Raw genomic sequence first — 21,255 nt, 5'->3', positions numbered from 1 at the left:
CTAATTAGCACATTAACGACTGCCAACCCGAAACCATCTGTACTCTGCTGTATAATTCTCTGCTGTTTTCTGATGCTGGATCATGATTTCTGTGGACAATTCTCTGCTCATGTAAGGTGAAATTGGGCGAGCAATCTTGATGTCACTTCCCCTCCCCCACACTAACAGGACGGTCCTGTGTCTAATGAATTAATGTCTCATTTCATGAAGACATTAGTCCACTGATCCCCTTAGTGGAGATCAGATGGATGGTGTGACTGCTTCCTTCATATTTATTCACACTGACAGCCGCTTTTAAAGTCAATTCTTCCAATATTTGGGCAAAAAGATAGTACCGCCCCCGACTCATGCTATTGGTTGAGCCAGTGTTGCTGGGTCGGGCTGATTGAGATGAAGGCAAGAGTTAAAAGCATCTCTGAATCAGTTTTATTATTGCTAACTAAACTATTAAAGGTAGTTTTTGTTAATTGAAGAAAAGCTGAAATAAAAAAAAAATAGATATATTAGATGGAAAAACTTACATTAGAGCTGTGGCTTGGCAACTAACTGAAATAAAATGAGTTGAAGAACTAAAATGACTAAAACTAAAATAGATATAAATGAAAGCTAAATAGAATTAAAACAGAAATATTGGATGAAAACCTTAAATTAGAACCGCTGCCTTGGCAACTAACGGAAATAAAATAAAGTATCAAAATGACTAAAACCGAAGTACTATAACTGAAATAGATATACATAAAAGCTAAATAGAAATAAAATAGAATAAACATGTTGAATGGAAAAACTTAATTTGGAGCCTTGGCAAATAACTGAAATAAAATGAGTTGCAGTATTAAAAATGACTAAAACTGAAACAGATATAAATAAATAAAAAAGAAAAATAGAATTATTATCAAATATAAATATTGGAAAAAAATGGAACTGTTACTTTGGCAACTAACTGAAATAAAATGTTGAAGTACTAAAATTATTAAAACTGAAATAGATTTAAAGGAAAGTTCAATTTAAATTAAATTAAAAAAAATAATAATGACAAAAGCACATAAGAATTCAAAAATCTGAAATTAAAACTGATAATATAAATATAAAAGATAATTCAAAATATGAATAAATACTTCAAAGTATATATAAATAATACTAAAATAACAATGCACATAATCTCAGTGTTTACATATTTCAGAGCGATCAGCTTACAAATAAAAGGTGAAAAAAAAAAGGTTCCATTTAAGCGCTTCACAGAGAACCTTTTAGGGATTCCCATCATGGGATCATTTTATGGATTTAGTTAATTCTTTTTTTATTTTGTTTATTATTTTAATTAAATTTTATGACTTAAAGGGTTAGTTCACCCAAAAATTTAAATTCTGTCATTAATTACTTACCCTCATGTCGTTCGACACTCGTAAGACCTCCGTTCATCTTCGGAACAGAAATGAAGATATTTTAGTTGAAATCTGATGGCTCTGAAAGGCCTCCATTGGCACAATGGCACTTTACACTCTCAAGACCCTCAAAAGGTACTAAAGACGTCGTTACAAAGTCCATCTCACTACAGTGGTTCTAAAATAACTTTATGAATCGGCGAGAATAGTTTTTGTGCGCAAAAAAACCCTAAATAACAACTTACATAGTGATGACGATTTCAAAACAAGGCATCATGAAGCTTCGAAGCGTTATGAATCAGCGAGTCGAATCAGCGGTTTGAATCGCCAAATTTCAGCAGTTTGGCGGTTTGACACGTGATCCGAATCACAATTCGGCTCACTGATTCATAACGCTTCGAAGCTTCATGATGCCTTGTTTTGAAATCGTCATCACTATGTAAGTCGTTATTTAGGGTTTTTTTGCGCACAAAAACTATTCTCGCCGATTCATAAAGTTATTTTAGAACCACTGTAGTGAGATGGACTTTGTAACGACGTCTTTAGTACCTTTTAAGGGTCTTGAGAGTGAACCGTGCATTGTGCCAATGGAGGCCTTTCAGAGCCATCAGATTTCAACCAAAATATCTTCATTTCTGTTACGAAGATGAACGGAGGTCTTACGGGTGTCGAACGACATGAGGGTAAGTAATTAATGACAGAATTTTCATTTTTGGGTGAACTAACCCTTTAAACAGCTTGTAAACATACTTGATCACCATATAAAAAATGAAATAGCCTGTTAAACATGAAAGTATTATGCAATCATTTAAGACATTTTTCTATATAGTACCTTTATGCATAAATGGTTCTTTAAAATTTAAAGCAGTGCAAATTCATAAAACAGATGATATGCATCTCTGAATACAGTGGCATATAAACTAGATGTGGAATAACTGTGTTATCCAAATATCCTGTGGTGGGTGGTGAAATGTGTGTGATATCAGCGGGCGTGTTGAACGCCCTCAGTAGGAGGCTAATTAAATGGATCGGCTCAGACTGAATTTCAGGAATGTTCCGGTGATATAGTCCGCTAATGTGAGATGGGCTAATGGGACACTTTCCACTAAAAATATCTTCGCCCAACCATTGAGAGGAGTGGACCAACATTCCACAGGCCACAATCAACAGCCTGATCAACTCTATGCGAAGGAGATGTGTTGTGTGTCACATCAGATGACCCCCCCCCCCCCCCCCCCAGTACAATACAAATGCACATCTTAGAATGGCCTTTTATTGTGGCCAGCCTAAGGCACACCAGTGCAATAATCATGCTGTTTAATCAGCATCTTGATATGCCACACCTGTGAGGTGGATGGATTTTCTCGGCAAAGGAGAAGTGCTCACTAACACACATTTAGACAGATTTGTGAACAACATTTAAGAGAAATAGGCCTTTTGTGTACAAGTCTTAGATCTTTGAGCTCAGCTCGTGAAAAATGGGGGCAAAAAAAAAGTAATTTTAATATAATTTTGTTCAGTGTGAATATATACATAGAACACTATTTGAAGGTTTTAAACATTAATCAATTGATTTAAGAGGATATTTTGATTTAAGCATAAATCAAACATTATAAAGAATAAATAATACACTACCGTTCAAAAGTCAGTGCAATGTTTTTATTGATTTATTTTTTTAAAGAAATTTGATTTAATGTTGTAAAATATTCTGTTTCAAATAAATGCTGTTCTTAGCTTTTTGTTTATCAAAGATTCCTGGAATGTATCAGTTTACACAAATATTTTACACACAGCATGAGTTTTCAACAGTTGTTCAAATTCAGCTTTGCCATCACAGGAATAAATTACATTTTCAGACATATTCAAAAAGAAAATAATCATTTTCATTTGTAAAAAATATTTCACAATATTTACTGTACTTTTTAATCGAATACATGCAGCCATAGTGAGAATAGACTTATTTCAAAAACAAAACAAATCTTACCAACTCTAGAGTTTTGAATGGTAGTGTACATTATAATAGTAATATATTTCTTGAAATTATAATAAAGAAAAATTAACATAATTCAAGAAATGTTTTCTGGAAATAAGCCTTTTTTTATTATTATTATTACTGGAAAATGAGATGATAATAAAAATCCATCCAGGTAACAAATAAGTTACTTTTATAAAATACCTACAATAATCAAATTTGTTTCTATTTTGAATTCACGTTTGGCCTTTTTATGGTTAATTGCAGATCTGTGTAACTGGAAGGACAAAGAAGGCCGTTTTATAGTTTTCCTCAGCCATGCAGAAGGTAAAGTATGTTGATGCTATGATGATTTTTCTGGTGTGCATATTGAGACAAAACAATGGCACTGACATACACTATATTGCTAAAAGTTTTGGGATGCCTGCCTTTACATGCATATGGACTTTAATATCAATCTATTCTTAATCTGTAGGGTTTAATGTGGATGTGTCCCACCTGTTGCAGCTATAACAGCTTCAACTCTTCTGGGAAGGCTTTCCACAAGGTTTAGTGGTGTGTTTATGGGAATTTTTGACCATTCTTCTAGAAGCGCATTTGTGAGGTCAGGCAATGATGTTGGACAAGAAATCCTGGCTCACAGTCTCTGCTCTAATACATCCCAAAAGTGTTCTATCAGGTTGAGGTCAGGACTCTGTGCAGGCCACTCAAGTTCCTCCACACCAAACTCGCTCATCCATGTCTTCATAGACCTTGCTCTGTGCACTGATGTGCAGTCAAGTTGGAACAGGAAAGGGCCATCCCCAAACGGTTCCCAGAAAGTTGGGAGCATGAAATTGTCCAAAATGTCTTGGTATGCTCAAGCATTAAGAGTTCCTTTCACTGGAACTAAGGGGCCAAGCCCAACCCCCGAAAAACAACCCCCACACAATAATCCCCCCTCCACCAAACTTTACACTTGGCACAATGCAGTCAGGCAAGTACCGTTCACCTGGCAACCGCCAAACCCAGACTCGTCCATCAGATTGCAGACAGAAAAGCGTGATTCGTCACTCCAGAGAACACGTCTCCACGGCTCTAGAGTCAATTGGCGGCGTGCTTTACACCACTGCATCCGGTGCTTTGCAGCTGCTCCTGCTCGGCTATGGAAACCCATTCCGTGAAGCTCTCTGCACACTGTTCTTGAGCTAATCTGAAGGCCAGGATCCATTGACTCTGTAGCTACAGACCTACGAGGCTAAGTTACTGTTGTTACCAATTGCTTCCACTTTGTTATAATACCACTAACAGTTGACCGTGGAATATTTAGTAGTGATGAAATTTCACAGATGGACTTATTGCACAGGTGGCAACCTATCACGGTACCATGCTTGAATTCACTGAGCTCCTGAGAGCGACCCATTCTTTCTCAAATGTTTTTAGAAGCAGTCTGCACTCTGCATGCCTAGGTGCTTGATTTTCTACACCTTCGGCCATGGAAGTGATTGGAACACCTGAATTCAATGATTTGGAGAGGTGTCTCAATACTTTTGGCAATATAGTGTATTTTAAGATATGTCAGTACAATTTTCTTTAAGTTAAAACAGCTCATACATGCATTTTAGGCTTAAGCCTTGCCTGTGAAACTGGTGGTATATTCTATTTCTGTCAACGTAAACCCATTAGAGCATGATCATATCTGCACTGGGTTTTCTGTCTTTCTGCAAGGGGGCGTGGCTGAGCGACAGACATCATCAGTTTGATTGATGAGATTAGCTATAGGTCTTATTTCTCATTAACAACATGTCACTGGATAGGAGCAGTTAAATTATGACCTCTGACCTTTTTGATCTGCTCCACTGCTGCAGGCAGGGACGGCCCCGTCTTCCCGGGGTCCAAGTGCTCCTGGATCCCCAGCCACCTCTATTGTGGTAAGTAAAACTAGCTTTCCGTTTGACAGATAACACATTCCGTTCTGTTATCTGACATAAAGCACATGCTCAATATCCCAGTTTCTAGGAACCCCATGAGGCATTTCAGAGGACAACCGCTTCTTTCACGGCAAACTGAACTCAGCCTCTTTCTTTTTAAATCCCCAAAGGCACGAATGGACAATCAGGTCATTGGATATAAGGACTTGGCCGCCATTCCCAAAGACAAAGCCATACTTGAGGTGGAACGGCCAGATCTGATGGTGTACGAGCCGCATTTTAATATCTCAGCGCTGGATCGGACGGGTCTCTCCAGAAGCAGAGAGGTCAGAAAAGAACCAGTGTCTCTTTAGATCGAGTCTTTGTTTCATTGTTCCATCTGAAAAGGTTTATTGTACGTTTTACAACTTCCACTTAAAGTGGAATCAATATGTGTTTTGGCAAACAGAAAGCTGCATATAATGGTGAGATGTAACTTTAATGTTATTAGTCAAGCTTTGTTATGCATGTTAAATCGTTTGTGTGTGTAAAAGTGGCTTGAAGACAATGCATGCACTGTGTGTGTGTTCTGTTTTCTCTCCTTGTCTTCTCCAGAGATCAATGTCACCTCATTCTATCTCGCCTCCTCCTTCCCCTGAGGTGAGACATCAAGCCTCCGTCAATCAGGACGGTCACTAGTCACTGATGACCACTAGCTTTAACTACCACATTTATCTTCCTACACACTTCAAATGTGATTGTTTTACTGAGCCACTCAATTAAATGAATGACGCTGCCATTTAAATGGCATTCAGTTTCAGTTTTGTATTTCAGTTATGATTGCTAGTGTGAATATGGCACAATGTGCTTTAATTTAATTCACATTAAAGACATCCACTTATTTTCCATATTATATTTAATTTTAGTTTTTTGTTTAATTTGAAAAAAAAAAAATTGGGTATATTTTAGTATCATCTATTTATTGGTTATTGGCCATAACATGAATAATAAGTAACATATTGTTATCGGACAAAACATTTTTTTTTCATTCATTATATAAGTAATCATATTAATTTGATTATTATATTGTAGTATTCTTTTTTTATTTTTATAATGAATATTAATTAGTACTGAATGTGAATTAATAATGAATTATTAACACTATTAATCATAATTAAGTCTTTTTTTAATTAAGTTTATTATTGATTTGTATTAATTACTATATAATTCTATAGTATTATAATATTGTTGTAATATTTAATATAAATATGAATTGATAATATAATAAGAAATGTTATATCTTTGATTCACATATATTTCAGTGCAGACATACACATTATTCAACTTATCTTTTTTTTTTTTAAGTACTATTGAATTTCAATATCTGCCACTAATAATAATTAGCAGCATATCGTAATGAGCTAGAATTTGAAGGTCATACATGATTTAATATGTTTTAATACTATTAATTATAATATAAGATTGTTGTATTGTAATATTCTAAATATTGAATGTGAATTAAAACGATTAATTATTAACATTATGTAAAAATGTAGTCTTTCTCCACTGATTAATATTATTCATTTGTATTAATAACAATTAATACTGCTAATAATACAATATTGTAGTATTCTAATATTGTTGTAATATTGAATATTAATAATATTAACTATTAAAATGATCGATTATTATTATTTATGATTTAATTTAATGTCTTTTCACATTATTGTGGTGCAGTCATAAACATTATTCAACAAATCATTATTTAGCTAATCTCGAAAGAATTATCCATATTATATTTCATTTTAGTGTATTATCTTATAAAATAATAAAATGTATTGAATTTTAATATCGGCCACTCGCTGGTTATCGCTGTAACATCATTAAATAATTAAATAAATAAATGATTAAGTTTGAACATTCTAGAACATTGAACTGCGGCATCCTATGCTGCTGACCGCCGTTAGCATATATTACAGGAAGGCATGAGTTTGCAGTGTCATATTATTGATGCAGGCAGTGAAATATGATGGTCAGGCTTCTGTTAACACGCTGAGTGCTTAAATTGTGTCCACTCTTAACATCAGGATTGAAACAGGAAGTTATGTAACCATAAGCGAGTGCTTCATTATTAGTATTCCAGAATAATAAAATAAAAGGTATATGAAATGCCCCTGTTTCTTCAGATATTTGCCTCAAAAGAGTCAAAGGAGTGGTCAGAGCCGGGATCTCCAGGAGGGTCCAACATGGGCTCCACGGTGCATCTCCGCAAAATCAGCCCTGCCTCCAAAGGCCCCATGCAGCACTTCCACAGGCCAGGTACTTCGTACATGAGAGAATTTTTATAGCACAATGACGTGTTTCATAATCATTCAAAGGTGTTGTAACTGTACATCCATTCATGTTTCAGACAGTGGCACCAACCTCTATAAGAAGCCACCAATTTACAAACACGGTATTTTTTCATTTATAATGTAATATCATGTTTTTTGTTGTTGTTGTTAGATTATTGGTTTTCTAAGGTGTAAGGAAAGATTCACTGGTAACATCATGCTGGTGATGTTTATGTTCTCCCTGTCCTCAGAAAGAGAGACTGTAATGTCTAATAATAAACAGGATATCATCATTGAGTCCTCCAAGTTCCCAGCAGCCCAACCACCTGATCCCAACCTGCCTTCAAAGATAGAGACCGAGTACTGGCCCTGTCCACCCTCTCTAGCTACTGTGGGTAAGTGCTCACCAGCTTTCATATTTCTGTCACATTGGACAGTAGCCCTGCCCACAATTACATTTTACTGCTCCACACAGCTGTATATTAAAGGTGAAATGTGACATGTTTTCCCCATTATGTTATTGCTGCTTTAGAGAAGCATGCAGATTTGCAGACATTGCAGAAACCAGATAAATATTTAGTGCTTAAAATGCAGTCTGATTAATATAAATAATTTTATTATTCAGGGGACTAAACCACGGCTTCACGGGCCTTATTGCTTTTATAAAACAGTTACCACACAATACAAATATTAAAGCCAAAATATATGTATCAATGCAACTTTCATGAAGTAAAATCACTAAAAGCCTTCCTCCCGCCGGAAGAAAATAGTCCCTGTCCATGAACGGCAACCACTGATTTATATAAATGTTCTCTATTAGATTAGTGACAGCAAAAGAAGTTACTTCATTATGCCATTAGATGGTCTTAAAGGTAGGGTAGGTAAGATTTGGTTAAAAAACTTTTTGTCCAAATTTGTTTAAACTTTCTTTATATATCAATACATAATTAAAATGTAAGTACTCTGAAAAAGAAAGTATAAAAATTGAGTGTCTGTAGACCTCTCACGACTGTTTTAAAGACAGCTCATTATTTCCATTCACTCCACCTTCTCCCTTCTGGGCTCTTTCCAAAGCCACACCCCCGAAACACATGAACGCGCTAAGCCGACCGCGATCAGCTCAGCTGAAAGACGCATTATTTACCTGAGATGAGCGGAGTGCCTGTAGTGACATCATGTCAGAATCACATGTAATAAAAAATATAACTTTATCGTTATGACTATAAACAAATAAGATGTCTTTTAATACTCACTATCAAGCTAGAATAACGATACTGGTAAAGTTTAAAATACACACACAACACAGTGTCTACGACACACACAGATACAAGATAAAAACATCAGTAAACATAGGTAGAGAATATAAAAACAAACCAAGGGCCGAAATAAACGTGCAGGTAAAGTTCCCGGTGAACATGGTAAAAGAGTTTAGACAGAGGGTAGTAGCTAAAGCTATCTTAATTCTAAAAAAGTTCCTGGATGCGGTGTACTAGCTTTTACACATGCATTTTGTTATCTAAAGTTACATTTTGCGAAATTCAACACGACAGGGATCAGCTTGAGCTAAGCATATTGAGTATTTCTCATCTCTACTAATGGTTCGCTAAGTGTATAACATTGTAACTTTATGCTAAGTAATGTTATGTTAGCTATATTAGGCAGCTACGTGTGCTAGTGAGACATGCTTCATGAAAACATATACCAAAAAAATGTATAATCAAAATGAAAGATTACCTGTCCAGCAGAAATACAGCCTCTTGAACTCCTCAAATCAAACGGGTGCACCAGGGTTGCCAGGTTTTCACAACAAAATCCGCCCAATTGCTACTCAAAACTAGCCCAAAACAAGCCCAATCGTGTTTCTCCGATAAAATTTCTCCGCATTTGGGGGGTAAAATATGTGTCTTTTTGGTAGGGCTGCCTGCTAAAATTCGCAAATCCCGGGGCAAAATATCACATAATTGGGGTCGCTTCAACCCGCGGACATGAAAATCAGCCCGCGGCAACAGTGTTGAAGTAGCCCGACTTGGCAACACTGGGCCGCGCGCATGTGGTCAGATCCTGTAGCAAAAGCGGTGGTAGCCATGGTAGCGAGAGAGAGTGACAGTCGCCCAAGCCAATCACTTGTTTCGGCCCGAACGAAAATAATGAGCGGTGTTTATTGCAGATTAAAAAGTCTAAAGTCACTCGATTTTTATATTCTCTTTTTTTCAGAGTACTTACATTTTAATTATGTATTGACATATAAAGAAAGTTTAAACAAATTTGGACAAAAGTGTTTTAGATCATTCTTACCTACCCTACCTTTAATGAGTCACTTTTATATTGAAAGGACTAAAACTTGTTGTGTGAAGTGAACACGGGGACGAGACACAACTGACAAATGAGCGCTGTTACTATCAGAGGACACGTGAAACCCCTTTACTGTTAAAAGGACTTGGTATCACAGCGGGCATTCAACAGATTTTTTATTTTGAACATAGAACTGACCTTAAAGCTACTCTGTGTGATATTTTCCCCCATCTAGTGGTGAAAAGGTATATGACCATCCATGGAATTTTAGTTTCTGTTCCTCTCAATTCCGATTTCGTTTCAACTCCTACGGTGGCCGATTTAGTCCAAGATTAACATGTGGACGACCTCGTCCACATTCGACACGGTGCCTGTGGGATATTTGGAACTCAACTGGCCTAATTATTCGGCTAGAAAGAACTGCAGCTAATCCAGAGTGAACTTTGATGATAGTAATGTTTATTCAGTCATCCAATTGCAAGGCATAAACAGGTTTGCGTGGATATGTACATAAATGTGGTTTCTGTGAGAGAACAAATAAGGATGGTAAATATACATACACAGTTAAGAACTGTATAACTATACTTATAAGTTACATTTGTATAATGTAACCGTAAACCAGAGCTTATTGTACCATATATAGGCGCTAAATGCAGTTGTATTAAAAGGAGCGGAGCTGCCGCTGCTAACAAGCGGTGTCCGGTTAAAAAGTGTGTGCGCCGCTTTAACGTTAGCACTGCAGTGCGCTCTGTCTGTATAACAATTGTTAATATGCCGATCATCCGATCATCTTGGATCCATATTTCCATCAACATACATTACAAGCAAATATTTTCTATAAACGAATAAACATTGTTGATAACAAAATAACTGAATGATTATTCAAATAGGTGAGCATTACTCTATTGTATGTTGACACAAAAATACTTCTGAGGTGACATCAACTGAATTACGCGACACACTCTAATGACACACTCTGAAACACATCTACAATGACAATAACTATTATTACTTACGGAGTTATTAACGCACAGAAATACCACACAAGGAAAAACAGACTTTTGAGGAATAAACAAGCCAGGAAAACTCCGTGTTACTCTGTTACTGGACGCTGCTGAGATGAAAACACTCTGCACATGCACCAGACAAGTCTGAACAAGTTGACGCGCACATGCGCGAGGCAGAGAATTTTGTACAGTGCCATCGAGTATTAAAACCGTTTAAAACGCGAAAAGCGAAGCTTGAATTTACGGGTATGTCCCTCTTTGGCTAATGTACTTTCAAGATGGAGGGGCAACATGGCGACCACCGTTAGATCCCATTACCTTATGTATTTTCAATGGCATATTATAAACTTACGAGAATACTTTATTACTTGAAAGAAGTAAATATACATTAATGAGCACATATATTTTTGAAAGAACTAAGTGTTTTTAGCTAAGAATAGACTAAAAAAGTTACACAGTGTAGCTTTAAGGAATAAGACATTCTTTTTTTCCGCTCTTGAAGTCTATGGCAGCCCATAGAAGTGTTTTCGGGAAAACTATGAAATTTTGCACACAGATAGAGGACAGCCTGAACATTAACCACAGCAATTTTGGAGTCTCAAACTCAATCCCTCTAGCACCACTAACTGTCCAAATTTACATTTTATGCAAAAAACTTTTGAACCGCAATGCTGCGTTCACACCAAACGCGAATAGAGCGTCAAAAATGCGTCTACCGCGTCTTTGGAGCTTGAACATTTTGAATCCATTCGCGCGTCCACAGCGAATTGGACGCGCGTATAAATCGAGCGCTTGAAGCGAAATAGACGCGCGTTCAAGGTGCTCCAGGAGAAATATGTCATAAAACACCACTCTGCCTCTTTTCATTTTCATTAAAAATATATATATTAAACATTAATAGTTATGAAACTTCTCTTTGCCCTCAGTCAAAACGATTTGGCAGACAACAAATTATAGATTCATGACACAAAAGATCGCCCGTTAGATCCACACAAGACGAACCACTACAGGGCATCAGGCTCCTTTGGCGTGAATTGACGCCAAAGTTCAAATTTTTCAACTCGGGCATCAGACGCGAATTCGCTTCAAACACGTGAAGGCACAAAAAGCACCATTCGCGCGTATCGCGCAAGACCCTCAATTCGCGTCATTCGCACGAACTGGCGTCAAAATGGACGTAAGGCTTTATCGCTGCAATGCTTTAGCGTATTCAGACTAAAATTGGTACATGCCATCAAAAGCATGACCTGAGGCTACCTGCAGCATTTTGGCACTGCACCACCTACTGGTCAGGAGATATGAAAATTTGCTTTTTTTGCTTATAACTTCTGAATAGTTCGGCCAAAAACGGGTCTCTTTTAATTTAGTGCAACATACTGAGACAAATGGAAGCGATTTTTCCCATGCCGACCATTTTGGTCACTGGCCATTTTGAATTTTGTCGTAAAAACCAAGCAGCAACCTCCCACAGTTTTTCTTGAAGCCAATACGGAAGTGACATAAACTGCACTTCATTGACTGGCCACTAGGGACATGCTCCAGAAGGGAGCAGAATCTCATTGAGCCCCATGTTTTTTACAATTTTTTTATAACTCATTTGTTTACATTATATAAAGCATTAAAGAGCACCTATTATGGCATTTAAAATGTTCCAAATATTGTTCTAGAAGTCCCCAACAACAGTTTTGCATGCATGCAATGACAAAAAAGACTTTAGTTTTCTTATAATATGCATTTATTTTTACCTGTTTTGACAGCGATTCTTAAATGATTCCTTTAGTGATTCACTTTTCAAAACCCCGCCTTTACGTGACGCTAATCTGCGGTGATTGGTCCGATGACCCAGTCAGTTGTGATTGGTATAGTCTGTGCAGATATTTTCGGAAACGGAACGCCCATCAAAGTCTTATAGTGACAGTAATTTGTTAATATGTGTCAGGAGTTATGAATATGAAAACCACGTCGGTACCGCTTGATTGTAATATGAGCCACAGCTGATCTCATTCATAAAAAAACTCCTCTATTCTCCTCACGAAGACTCGCGACAAATCAACATCCCTCAGGGCTTTTAGTTCAAAAGTGTGCAGATGAGGAGACATATTGATAGATTCTCATATGTCTGTGTCAAATTTCTAAACAGAGGAGTATTTTTTATTCAATACTTCCTCAAAATGCGCAGATGTAGCCTAATCATGAGCGATTGAGTCTCTTATGTGTTGTTTTCAATTCATACTGGCAGCCGGAGGGCGCTCTGTGCACATGTAGTCCAAATATGGTACAGACAGACAAAGAAGATACCATGTGCCATAATAGAAGTCCATGATAAAAGCTTCCTGAGATCGCGAAACATGCAAATAGAGATATTTGAAGACTAATAAACACACAATCGCGATGATGTATGGTTTGTCTTCAAGCCACTTAGTCTTCAAATGCTCATCTTTGGGCAGATGAAAAAAGTTTGCTTTTGAGTCGCACTTCAGAACACAGCGTCTCATCGCCATGATGTTTTCTAGTTTTCACTGGCGTCTTGGAGCGCAATAAGTGGGTGTATCGTATTCAAATAACTTGACAAGTTGACGTCATCTAGTCAGAGAAAAAGCTTCGGTCTTCTAACGATTCTTAAAAATGACTCAGAGTCGACTCTTACTTTTGAAAGAAAATAATTATATATACGGTGCACTGTCATATTTCAAACTTTGCAGGATGTTTTTGTTCACTTAGATCTATGTTACACACTACATGAAAGGTAAATTTCAAAATTCCATGATAGGTGCTCTTTAAAGTTCTGCATAATTAAGGGTGTGGCCACTTCGAGTGACAGGCGGTTAGCCATTTATCTGCTGTCTGTTAGTCATCGCGTCACTTCAGCTCCGCCCACGTCCCGCCTTTTTGCCCATTTTCTATTATCCGGGAGTGACACGCACGCGACGCTACTTTACGCTTCAAAACTGCTCATCAGAATCCTATGGGTGACGTCACGGACACTACGTCCATATTTTTTTACAGTCTATGATAAAAATGCAGTATTTATAAACATACTTAATGCTGGAAACGTGCCTGATTAGTAAGTGCGCGTTGATTGGCTGAACACATGCAAAACACTGGCACCCAGGCATTTTTAAAAAGCCATATAAACACAGTTTATAGCCTGTACATTGCTTCACAAACATGAAAAACAGCGATAGATGGACCGACGCAAAGTCCAGGCACTTCTCAAGCTTTAAGGCCAAAATCCAACGCAACTTTGAAAGGACCAAGCGAAACATGATTATGTATTTATGCTCAGTTAGCAAACGATATAATACTTTTTCGTATATGGTTTTCTTTATTTGTTTAACAGTTCTACTCCCCTGGTGGCTAGTTTCCTATAACTTAGTTCCTATAACTTAGTTCCTATAACTTAGTTCCTATAACTTAGTTCCTATAACCACGCGGCCCCTTTAAATGGTACATACTTAAGGACGATACAGGTTTTTTTTTACAACGTCTATCAATTCCTCACAGAGATCGAGTGGAGGAAGAAGGCAGCCGAGCAGGGAAAACCAATGGAGGACGATGAGTTTGAGGACCTGACTGAAGATGCAAAGAGACTCCAGGAACAGGAACTTCAGAAGGTGAAAACACTTGTGTCTGGAGCAGGACTTACTGTCCCACATCAATACATCCTGTTAAGATTAATATCCCTCACTGTCTGTCTGTCTATAATAAATCACATGCTGGGCTGGGAATATTTTCTCTAAGGCTCGATGATTAAGTGTTTTGTTTGCGGGCCATTAAATTGAAGGGAGTGCTGGAAGGATATGCACACACAACATGAGGCCAGCGCCTAATGGAGCTTGCTAATCATGACAGGCCTGTTTGTTTTTCAGATACAGTCCAACTTGGGCAAATTGATCCTGAAGGAGGAAATAGAGAAATCAGTGCTCGTCCGCAGAAAAACACGTTCCCTGCCAGATGGGACAAACATACATTTGGGTATGTGATGTCTGTTTTAGTTTTAGTGCGCTTCAACAAAGTGAAGTGTTTGAGTATTTTTGTATGCAAAAAGGATTAAGGTTCTTTATTGGCATCTGTTGTTCCAAGAAAAGTTAACATCCATGGAACCTTTCCATTGCACAAAATATTATTTATAGTGGAAAAAAGTTATTTAGATTATTCGACTGTACTTTACACTAAAAAAAAAATGTTTCTTTTAAGAACTGAAAGGGGGGAACCAAAAATGGTTGCATTTTCTGTGGCATCACTGCTAATATTGCCCACCCAGAGGACACTCAATGATTAAATACTGTGTGAATAGAAAGTCTATAGACAAATGTCTATTGAGTTTATGATTAAATATTTCATTGCAGGATCATCAGCCAGTGCTACTAAATCAGCCTCTTTACCTCCTTGCAGTCGAACAGGCCTCACAAGGGTAAGAGAGATCTTTAAAGGGGTCGTATTATTGTACATTTGAATTATAATATGTTCCTCCCCCTGATCCTTGAGTTCGCCTATAATGTTAATGGAAGTTTTTTGCATGTAAAATTCAAAATTATTAAAACATTTAAAAATTAATTACTAACATTATTCATTATAATTCAAATGTAGTCTTTTGCTTATATCCTACATTTTTGTAATATTAAATATGAATATTAAGTAATTATTAATTAGCATTGTTCATTTTAATGATTAAAATGTAGTTTTTACTGATTAATATTATTTTTTATATGAAACAAAATAATATTTATAAACATTATTATTATTATTTATTGTAATAATTAACATGCAATCTTTTTTTTACCAATTAATTTTTTTTTTTAAATAATTGTATTATAAAAGCTAGTTGTTATTATAATTTATATAATATATTTAATTCATAATATTAATTATTGACATTTTCCTCCATTTTTTTTATCTTTAGATGTAAACCGTTTTTTGCTAATGTACCTTAAAGGGGCCATATGCGTTTTTCTGAAATTTAAACTCGCAACTGACACCTGTGGCCAAAAAACAGAACTGCTCTTATTTCCTGCTCGCTCTCGCAGCGGTGGTGACGTCACATCCGCAGACAGCGCGGGAAAAATCCGACCCGACAGAAAATAGGAAAAATAGGATACAGGCTTATAGGTGCACCCCCTGTGAGCGGACAAGGTGTCAGTATGCTCATCAGGAGATGTTTGAGTCATAAATGGTAAAATAAAAAGACTATTGTTACGTTTATTTTGGGGAAAAAGTTGCATATAGCCCCTTTAAAGGGTTAGTTCACCCAAAAATAAAAATTAATTAAAAGTTCATCTTCGGAACACAATTGAAGATATTTTTGTTGAAAGCTGATAGCTGAGAAAGGCTTCAGATAGGCCTCCATTGGCATTCAGTACATTTACACTCCCAAGACCCATAAAAGTCACTTAAAACATCGTTACAAAGTCCATCTCACCACAGTGGCTCTACAATAATTTTACGATGCGACGGCAATAGTTTTTGTGCGCAAAAAAAAATCAAAACAACACCTTTATCCAACTTGTTCTTGTCTTCCGTGTGTGCCTCCACGACGCATGCGCGAGAATATGACGTAGCGCCTTTCTCAGCCATCAGCTTTCAACTAAAATATCTTAATTTGTGTTCCGAATATGAACGGAGGTCTTACGGGTATCGAACGACATGAGGGTGAGTAATTAATGACAGAATTTTCATTTTTGGGTGAACTAACCCTTTAAACCTGTATGTAAATTTGAATATGTTAATACAGTCTGTTTTGATTGGTTAACCTCTTTGCACAGTGCTTACTTGGTGTGCCATTTTTGGATTGTGCGATTATGTTTGCTCATATCACGTGTCAAACTCACGCTCCTGCAGAGTTTAGCTCCAAGCAGCTCCAAAATCCCTGCCTGGAAGTTTCTAGAAACCCTGAAGACAGTAGGTGTGTTCAACTTGAAGCTCTGTTTAGACATCGGTGTATGACATCGAAGTACCGCGAGAATGATTCCAAAGCATACAGAGCCGTCTGCTCTCTAAGTGCTCTTCCAATACTTTGATGTACACCGATTGGTCTGTTCATTAGCTTGTTCAGGTGTGTTTGATTAGAGCTAAACTCTGCTGGATGGTGGCCCTCCAGGAACTGAGTTTGACACCCCTGGTTTAGATACTACATTGAACTTTTATTTCACAAAGTCAAGTCACATTTTTCATGTGACCATTTTAAAGATCAGCCAATCATGTGAAAAACATGTCATTGTTGTTTAAAATGTTCTTGTAGTCCTTTAGTGTCTCTAATATGTGTAATTGTTTTTCTTTCTGCATGTAGCTGCAGTCTGCAGACTTTCCCTCCACAGACAATGGAAAAATAAAAGGTCAGAAAATGTTAGGATACACAAGCAAGATTCTCATTATGCATTAAATTTCCTTTATGAATTATACACCGATCAGGCATTACATTATGAAGTGAATAACAATGATTATCTCTTCATCACGGCACTTGTTAGAGGGTGGGATATATTAGGTAGAAAGTGAACATTTTGGCCTCAAAGTTGATGTGTTAGAAGCAGGAAAAAAGGGCAAGCGTAAGGATTTGAGCGAGTTTGACAAGGGCTAAATTGTGATGGCTAGATGACTGGGTCAGAGAATCTACAAAACTCTTGTGGGGTGTTCCCAGTCTGCAGTGGTCAGTATCAATCAAAAGTGGTCCAAGGAAGGAACAGTGGTGAACCGGTGACAGGGTCATGGGCGGCCAAGGCTCATTGATGCACGTGGGGAGCAAAGGTCCACCTCACAACTTACAGGACTTAAAGGATCTGCCGCTAACATCTTGGTGCCAGATACCACAGCACACCTTCAGGGGTCTAGTGGAGTCCATGCCTCGACAGATGAGGGCTGTTTTGGCAGCAAAAGGGGGACCATCACAATATCAGGTCATAATGTTATGCCTGATCAGTGTATTAACAGCATAATAATTTGAGTGAGATTCTGAATTGAAATGAACATGAGTATGAATGAATATTTGGTACATCCCCCTTTTGATTGAATCCTTTGGATCTCACTGTATTTTTCGGAATATTTCCCAAATGAACCTGTTTTTATTTTACTCATTCTAATCCTTTTTTTTTCTTCATATGTTCCTCAGGTGTACAGGTAAGAGGGCTTTGTTTATTTGATTTAACAAGCATGGCGTTTGGATTTTAGAATTTGCTGACAGCTATAGGCTCTGACATGGAAACCACATCCTGTTCCTGCTACTAATGTATCTTTACCCTGACATCAGCCTACACTCCTTTTTCATGGCTTCTGACTCATTTGATCTCCACATACTGTTTGCATCCATAAAAATGCGTCAAACGATCCTGATTCATTATTATGGATGTAGTGAGACCCTCTTCTCTAGATGTACCTGTCTCATATTGATCTCCTTTGTCCTGGGGGGCATTTTTCTCGGGGCTGGGGTGGTGGTGTCTTCATAGAATGGCGATTCCCAGAGTGGGAGAATGGACAGAGGAAACTCTCTTCCTAGTATTCTGGAACAGAAGGTGAGGCAGATCTTAAGAGACCCTCCAAAGTATGCTCTCTTTCTCTCTTCTAACCCCATGCCATACATTCACTCACATCCATGTTGCGTCTCAGCCTTGCATCCATTGAATGCAGAATTCAATATGGCAGTATCACTAAAGACAATATTGAACTGAAAACTTTGGAGGCTGAATGTGTAGTAAACATTTTCCATTGAGCAAGGCTTCCTTTCCAAAGGAAAGGAAGCCTTTGGCCAATGAATCAAAAAGGATGAGCGAGTACTGAATATAATGTTCCCACAACATCATAAAATCTCGCCTCTCCCTTCAGATATATCCATATGAAATGCTAGTTGTTACCCACAGAGGGCGCAGTAAGCTTCCTCCAGGGGTTGACAGAACCAGATTAGAGGTAAGTCACAAACAAGCACTAGTTAACATTAGTAAAAAGTTAACGTTAAGTTAATGCAACAGTTTCAGAGGTCCTTAAAAGGCGAAGTGTGTAATTTCTTTGCCACAATCAGCTCAAAAGAAAAATAATATTAATAAACAAATAATATTCATATTAAATTATGTTGTTGTTATTGTTGTTGTTATTAATATATTATGTTTTCCAAACACTTCTACAACAAATAAATAAACAAAAACATGTAAAATACTTTAATATTTTCAAATTGTTCATTTATTATTATTATTATTATTATTATTATTATTATTATTATTATTATTTTACGTTTTTCTTTTTCCAAACACACATATATATTTTTTAAATAAATTAATTTTCACATTTTTCACCATTATTATTACTACTATTTCCAAACAGTCCTATAAATAATTGAATTAGATGAATATTGTTTTCAATAAACTATTATTATTATTATTATTATTATTATTATTATTATTATTATTATTATTATTATTATTATTATTATTTAGTATTATCCAAACACTCCTACAACAAAGAAATAAATACAAAATATATATATAAATATTTTCCAATTGTTTTAATACATTTTAATAAAATAAATATTGTTTTCAATAAATTTGTATTATGTTTTCCAAACACTCCTATGACAAATAAACAAACAATATTTTTAAAATACATTTGATTATTTTCAAATTGTTTATTTATTATTTATTATTGTTGTTGTTGTTGTTTATTGTTGTTATTTATTTATTATTATTATTAAATGTTTTCGAAACACTCCTACCACAAATATATTTATTTTTAAATAATTTTTAATATTTTCAAATTGTTAATTACTGCAACATTTTCCCAAACACTCCTGCCACAATTAAAAAAATAAATAAATAAACAAATTAATTAATTAAAATTAACATTGTTTTAATACATTTCTTATTATTCTTCTTCTTATTATTATTATTATTATTATTATTAGTATTATTATTATTAGTATTATTAGTATTAGTATTATTATTATGTTTTTCCAAACACTCCTACCACAAAAAATAAATGTTAATAAAATAAATAAAAATAAGACATTTTTACTAAATATTTTTTATTTAGTAAAACTTTTGCTTTTAAAACTGACTAAACGATTATAATGATTATGGTATCCATGCATCATATTAGGTGAGAAACAATAATCAGAATTTATTTTATATATAATATTAATAGCAATATTTGAAGTTAAGATGTGTTTTTTTTTTGTCTCTGACTGCACATATACTGCAAAGTGACTGATTGTTTTTATTTTGTCTTTTATAGAGGCATCTGTCTCCAGAAGAGTTCCAGAGCTTATTTGGAATGTGCATCACAGAATTTGATCGTCTGTCACTATGGAAACGAAACGACCTGAAGAAGAAAGTGTCCCTTTTCTAACATTTGGACATTTGGACTTGGACATTGAAACACTCTCCCTCCAGAGACGCTAGTAATATCCACTCTAACCTAATGCGGATGCTATGCAGACATTTCAAGATAAGCAAGGAAGATGACGCAACATTACCAGAGCTCATTTCAATCACATATACAGCAATCTCTATATGTCTGTGGTGTACATAATAAAGACAGGATGACGATTCTCGCATCCCCTACAGTCGCTCCATAGCTGAAAACTCGGATTATTAATGATGGAACATCAACCGCTCCAGCCCTTTCTTTACGCCTTATGTCTATTTCAAATTCTTAAAGTGCCCAGAGAAGTTTATAATAATAGGCCTATATATTTACACAAAGTTTAAATTGTAAACCATCCCATTTTTTCAGCTGTGTTCACTGAGATTACACTATAAACTTAATTTATTGAATCCCAAACATGTATGGCACTGTACATATTTCATGTTATTTTTATCTATTCTTGATTTGTCAAAGTTCAGCTTTAACAATCACTAGAGGAACATTTCTAACACCTAGAAAAAAAATCATAAAAATCCATTCATTCATTAAAAAATGCATGGACACCGAGTCTACATAATTTATTGAGTTTTACCGATAAACCCCACTGCGATATATGACTCATATTCGTGCTAATAGCAACAGTGTTATATTGTGGACTAATATGAAATATCTAAGCTCGGGCTTGCTGGAAAGCTCTGGCTTTTGGTTCTCGTACACTGTTGGTGCTTCATGCAGTAGGTTGTAATTACTGAACAACACTAGAAGATCTTTGTTCCACACGAAGCCACTAGCAATCCATTTACTCAGATTTCGAATGTCTGTTGTCGATGCATACCTACGTTTTTTTTTACTGCCGTTAGTAGTTGGTCTCCATTGCGGTGTCTTTTAAAATGGCATAGGTGTTATCAAATCATGCATTGCACGCTTAATGGAGACTGTCCAACGATTATGTGTCTGGTCATAGTTGTGTGTCTCATATCACCGTTTTTCTGTAACAACATGGTGTACTGTTGAAAAAAAATAAAAGCTTCATGTTAG

At 36.2% G+C, this 21,255-nt stretch overlaps 1 protein-coding gene across 9 annotated transcripts in view; it reads left to right on the top strand.

The window, feature by feature from the left end:
- Window positions 1-21,255, top strand: part of dmtn (dematin actin binding protein) — a 35,112-nt gene extending 13,857 nt beyond the window's left edge. For 2 of the 9 annotated variants that reach the window (XM_079804953.1, XM_079804954.1), the window contains exons 2-16: window positions 3,622-3,681; window positions 5,202-5,264; window positions 5,435-5,590; window positions 5,859-5,903; window positions 7,430-7,562; window positions 7,654-7,698; window positions 7,828-7,971; window positions 14,380-14,489; window positions 14,745-14,850; window positions 15,225-15,289; window positions 17,162-17,207; window positions 17,510-17,765; window positions 17,978-18,377; window positions 18,688-18,768; window positions 20,086-21,253. In XM_079804953.1, coding sequence (XP_079661079.1) covers window positions 3,673-3,681; window positions 5,202-5,264; window positions 5,435-5,590; window positions 5,859-5,903; window positions 7,430-7,562; window positions 7,654-7,698; window positions 7,828-7,971; window positions 14,380-14,489; window positions 14,745-14,850; window positions 15,225-15,289; window positions 17,162-17,207; window positions 17,510-17,598 — 1,011 coding nt within the window. In that variant the 5' untranslated portion in view covers window positions 3,622-3,672 and the 3' untranslated portion in view covers window positions 17,599-17,765; window positions 17,978-18,377; window positions 18,688-18,768; window positions 20,086-21,253. Of the gene's footprint in view, window positions 1-3,621; window positions 3,682-5,201; window positions 5,265-5,434; window positions 5,591-5,858; window positions 5,904-7,429; window positions 7,563-7,653; window positions 7,699-7,827; window positions 7,972-14,379; window positions 14,490-14,744; window positions 14,851-15,224; window positions 15,290-17,161; window positions 17,218-17,509; window positions 18,378-18,687; window positions 18,769-20,085 lie in introns of all 9 variants that reach the window. The other 7 variants (XM_079804950.1, XM_079804951.1, XM_079804955.1 and 4 more) reach the window with 4 other exon arrangements.

This window comes from Gobio gobio (assembly GCF_949357685.1).
Source record: "Gobio gobio genome assembly, chromosome: 22".
Taxonomy (NCBI): domain Eukaryota; kingdom Metazoa; phylum Chordata; class Actinopteri; order Cypriniformes; family Gobionidae; genus Gobio; species Gobio gobio.
This window is presented reverse-complemented; position numbering and strand designations above follow the sequence as displayed.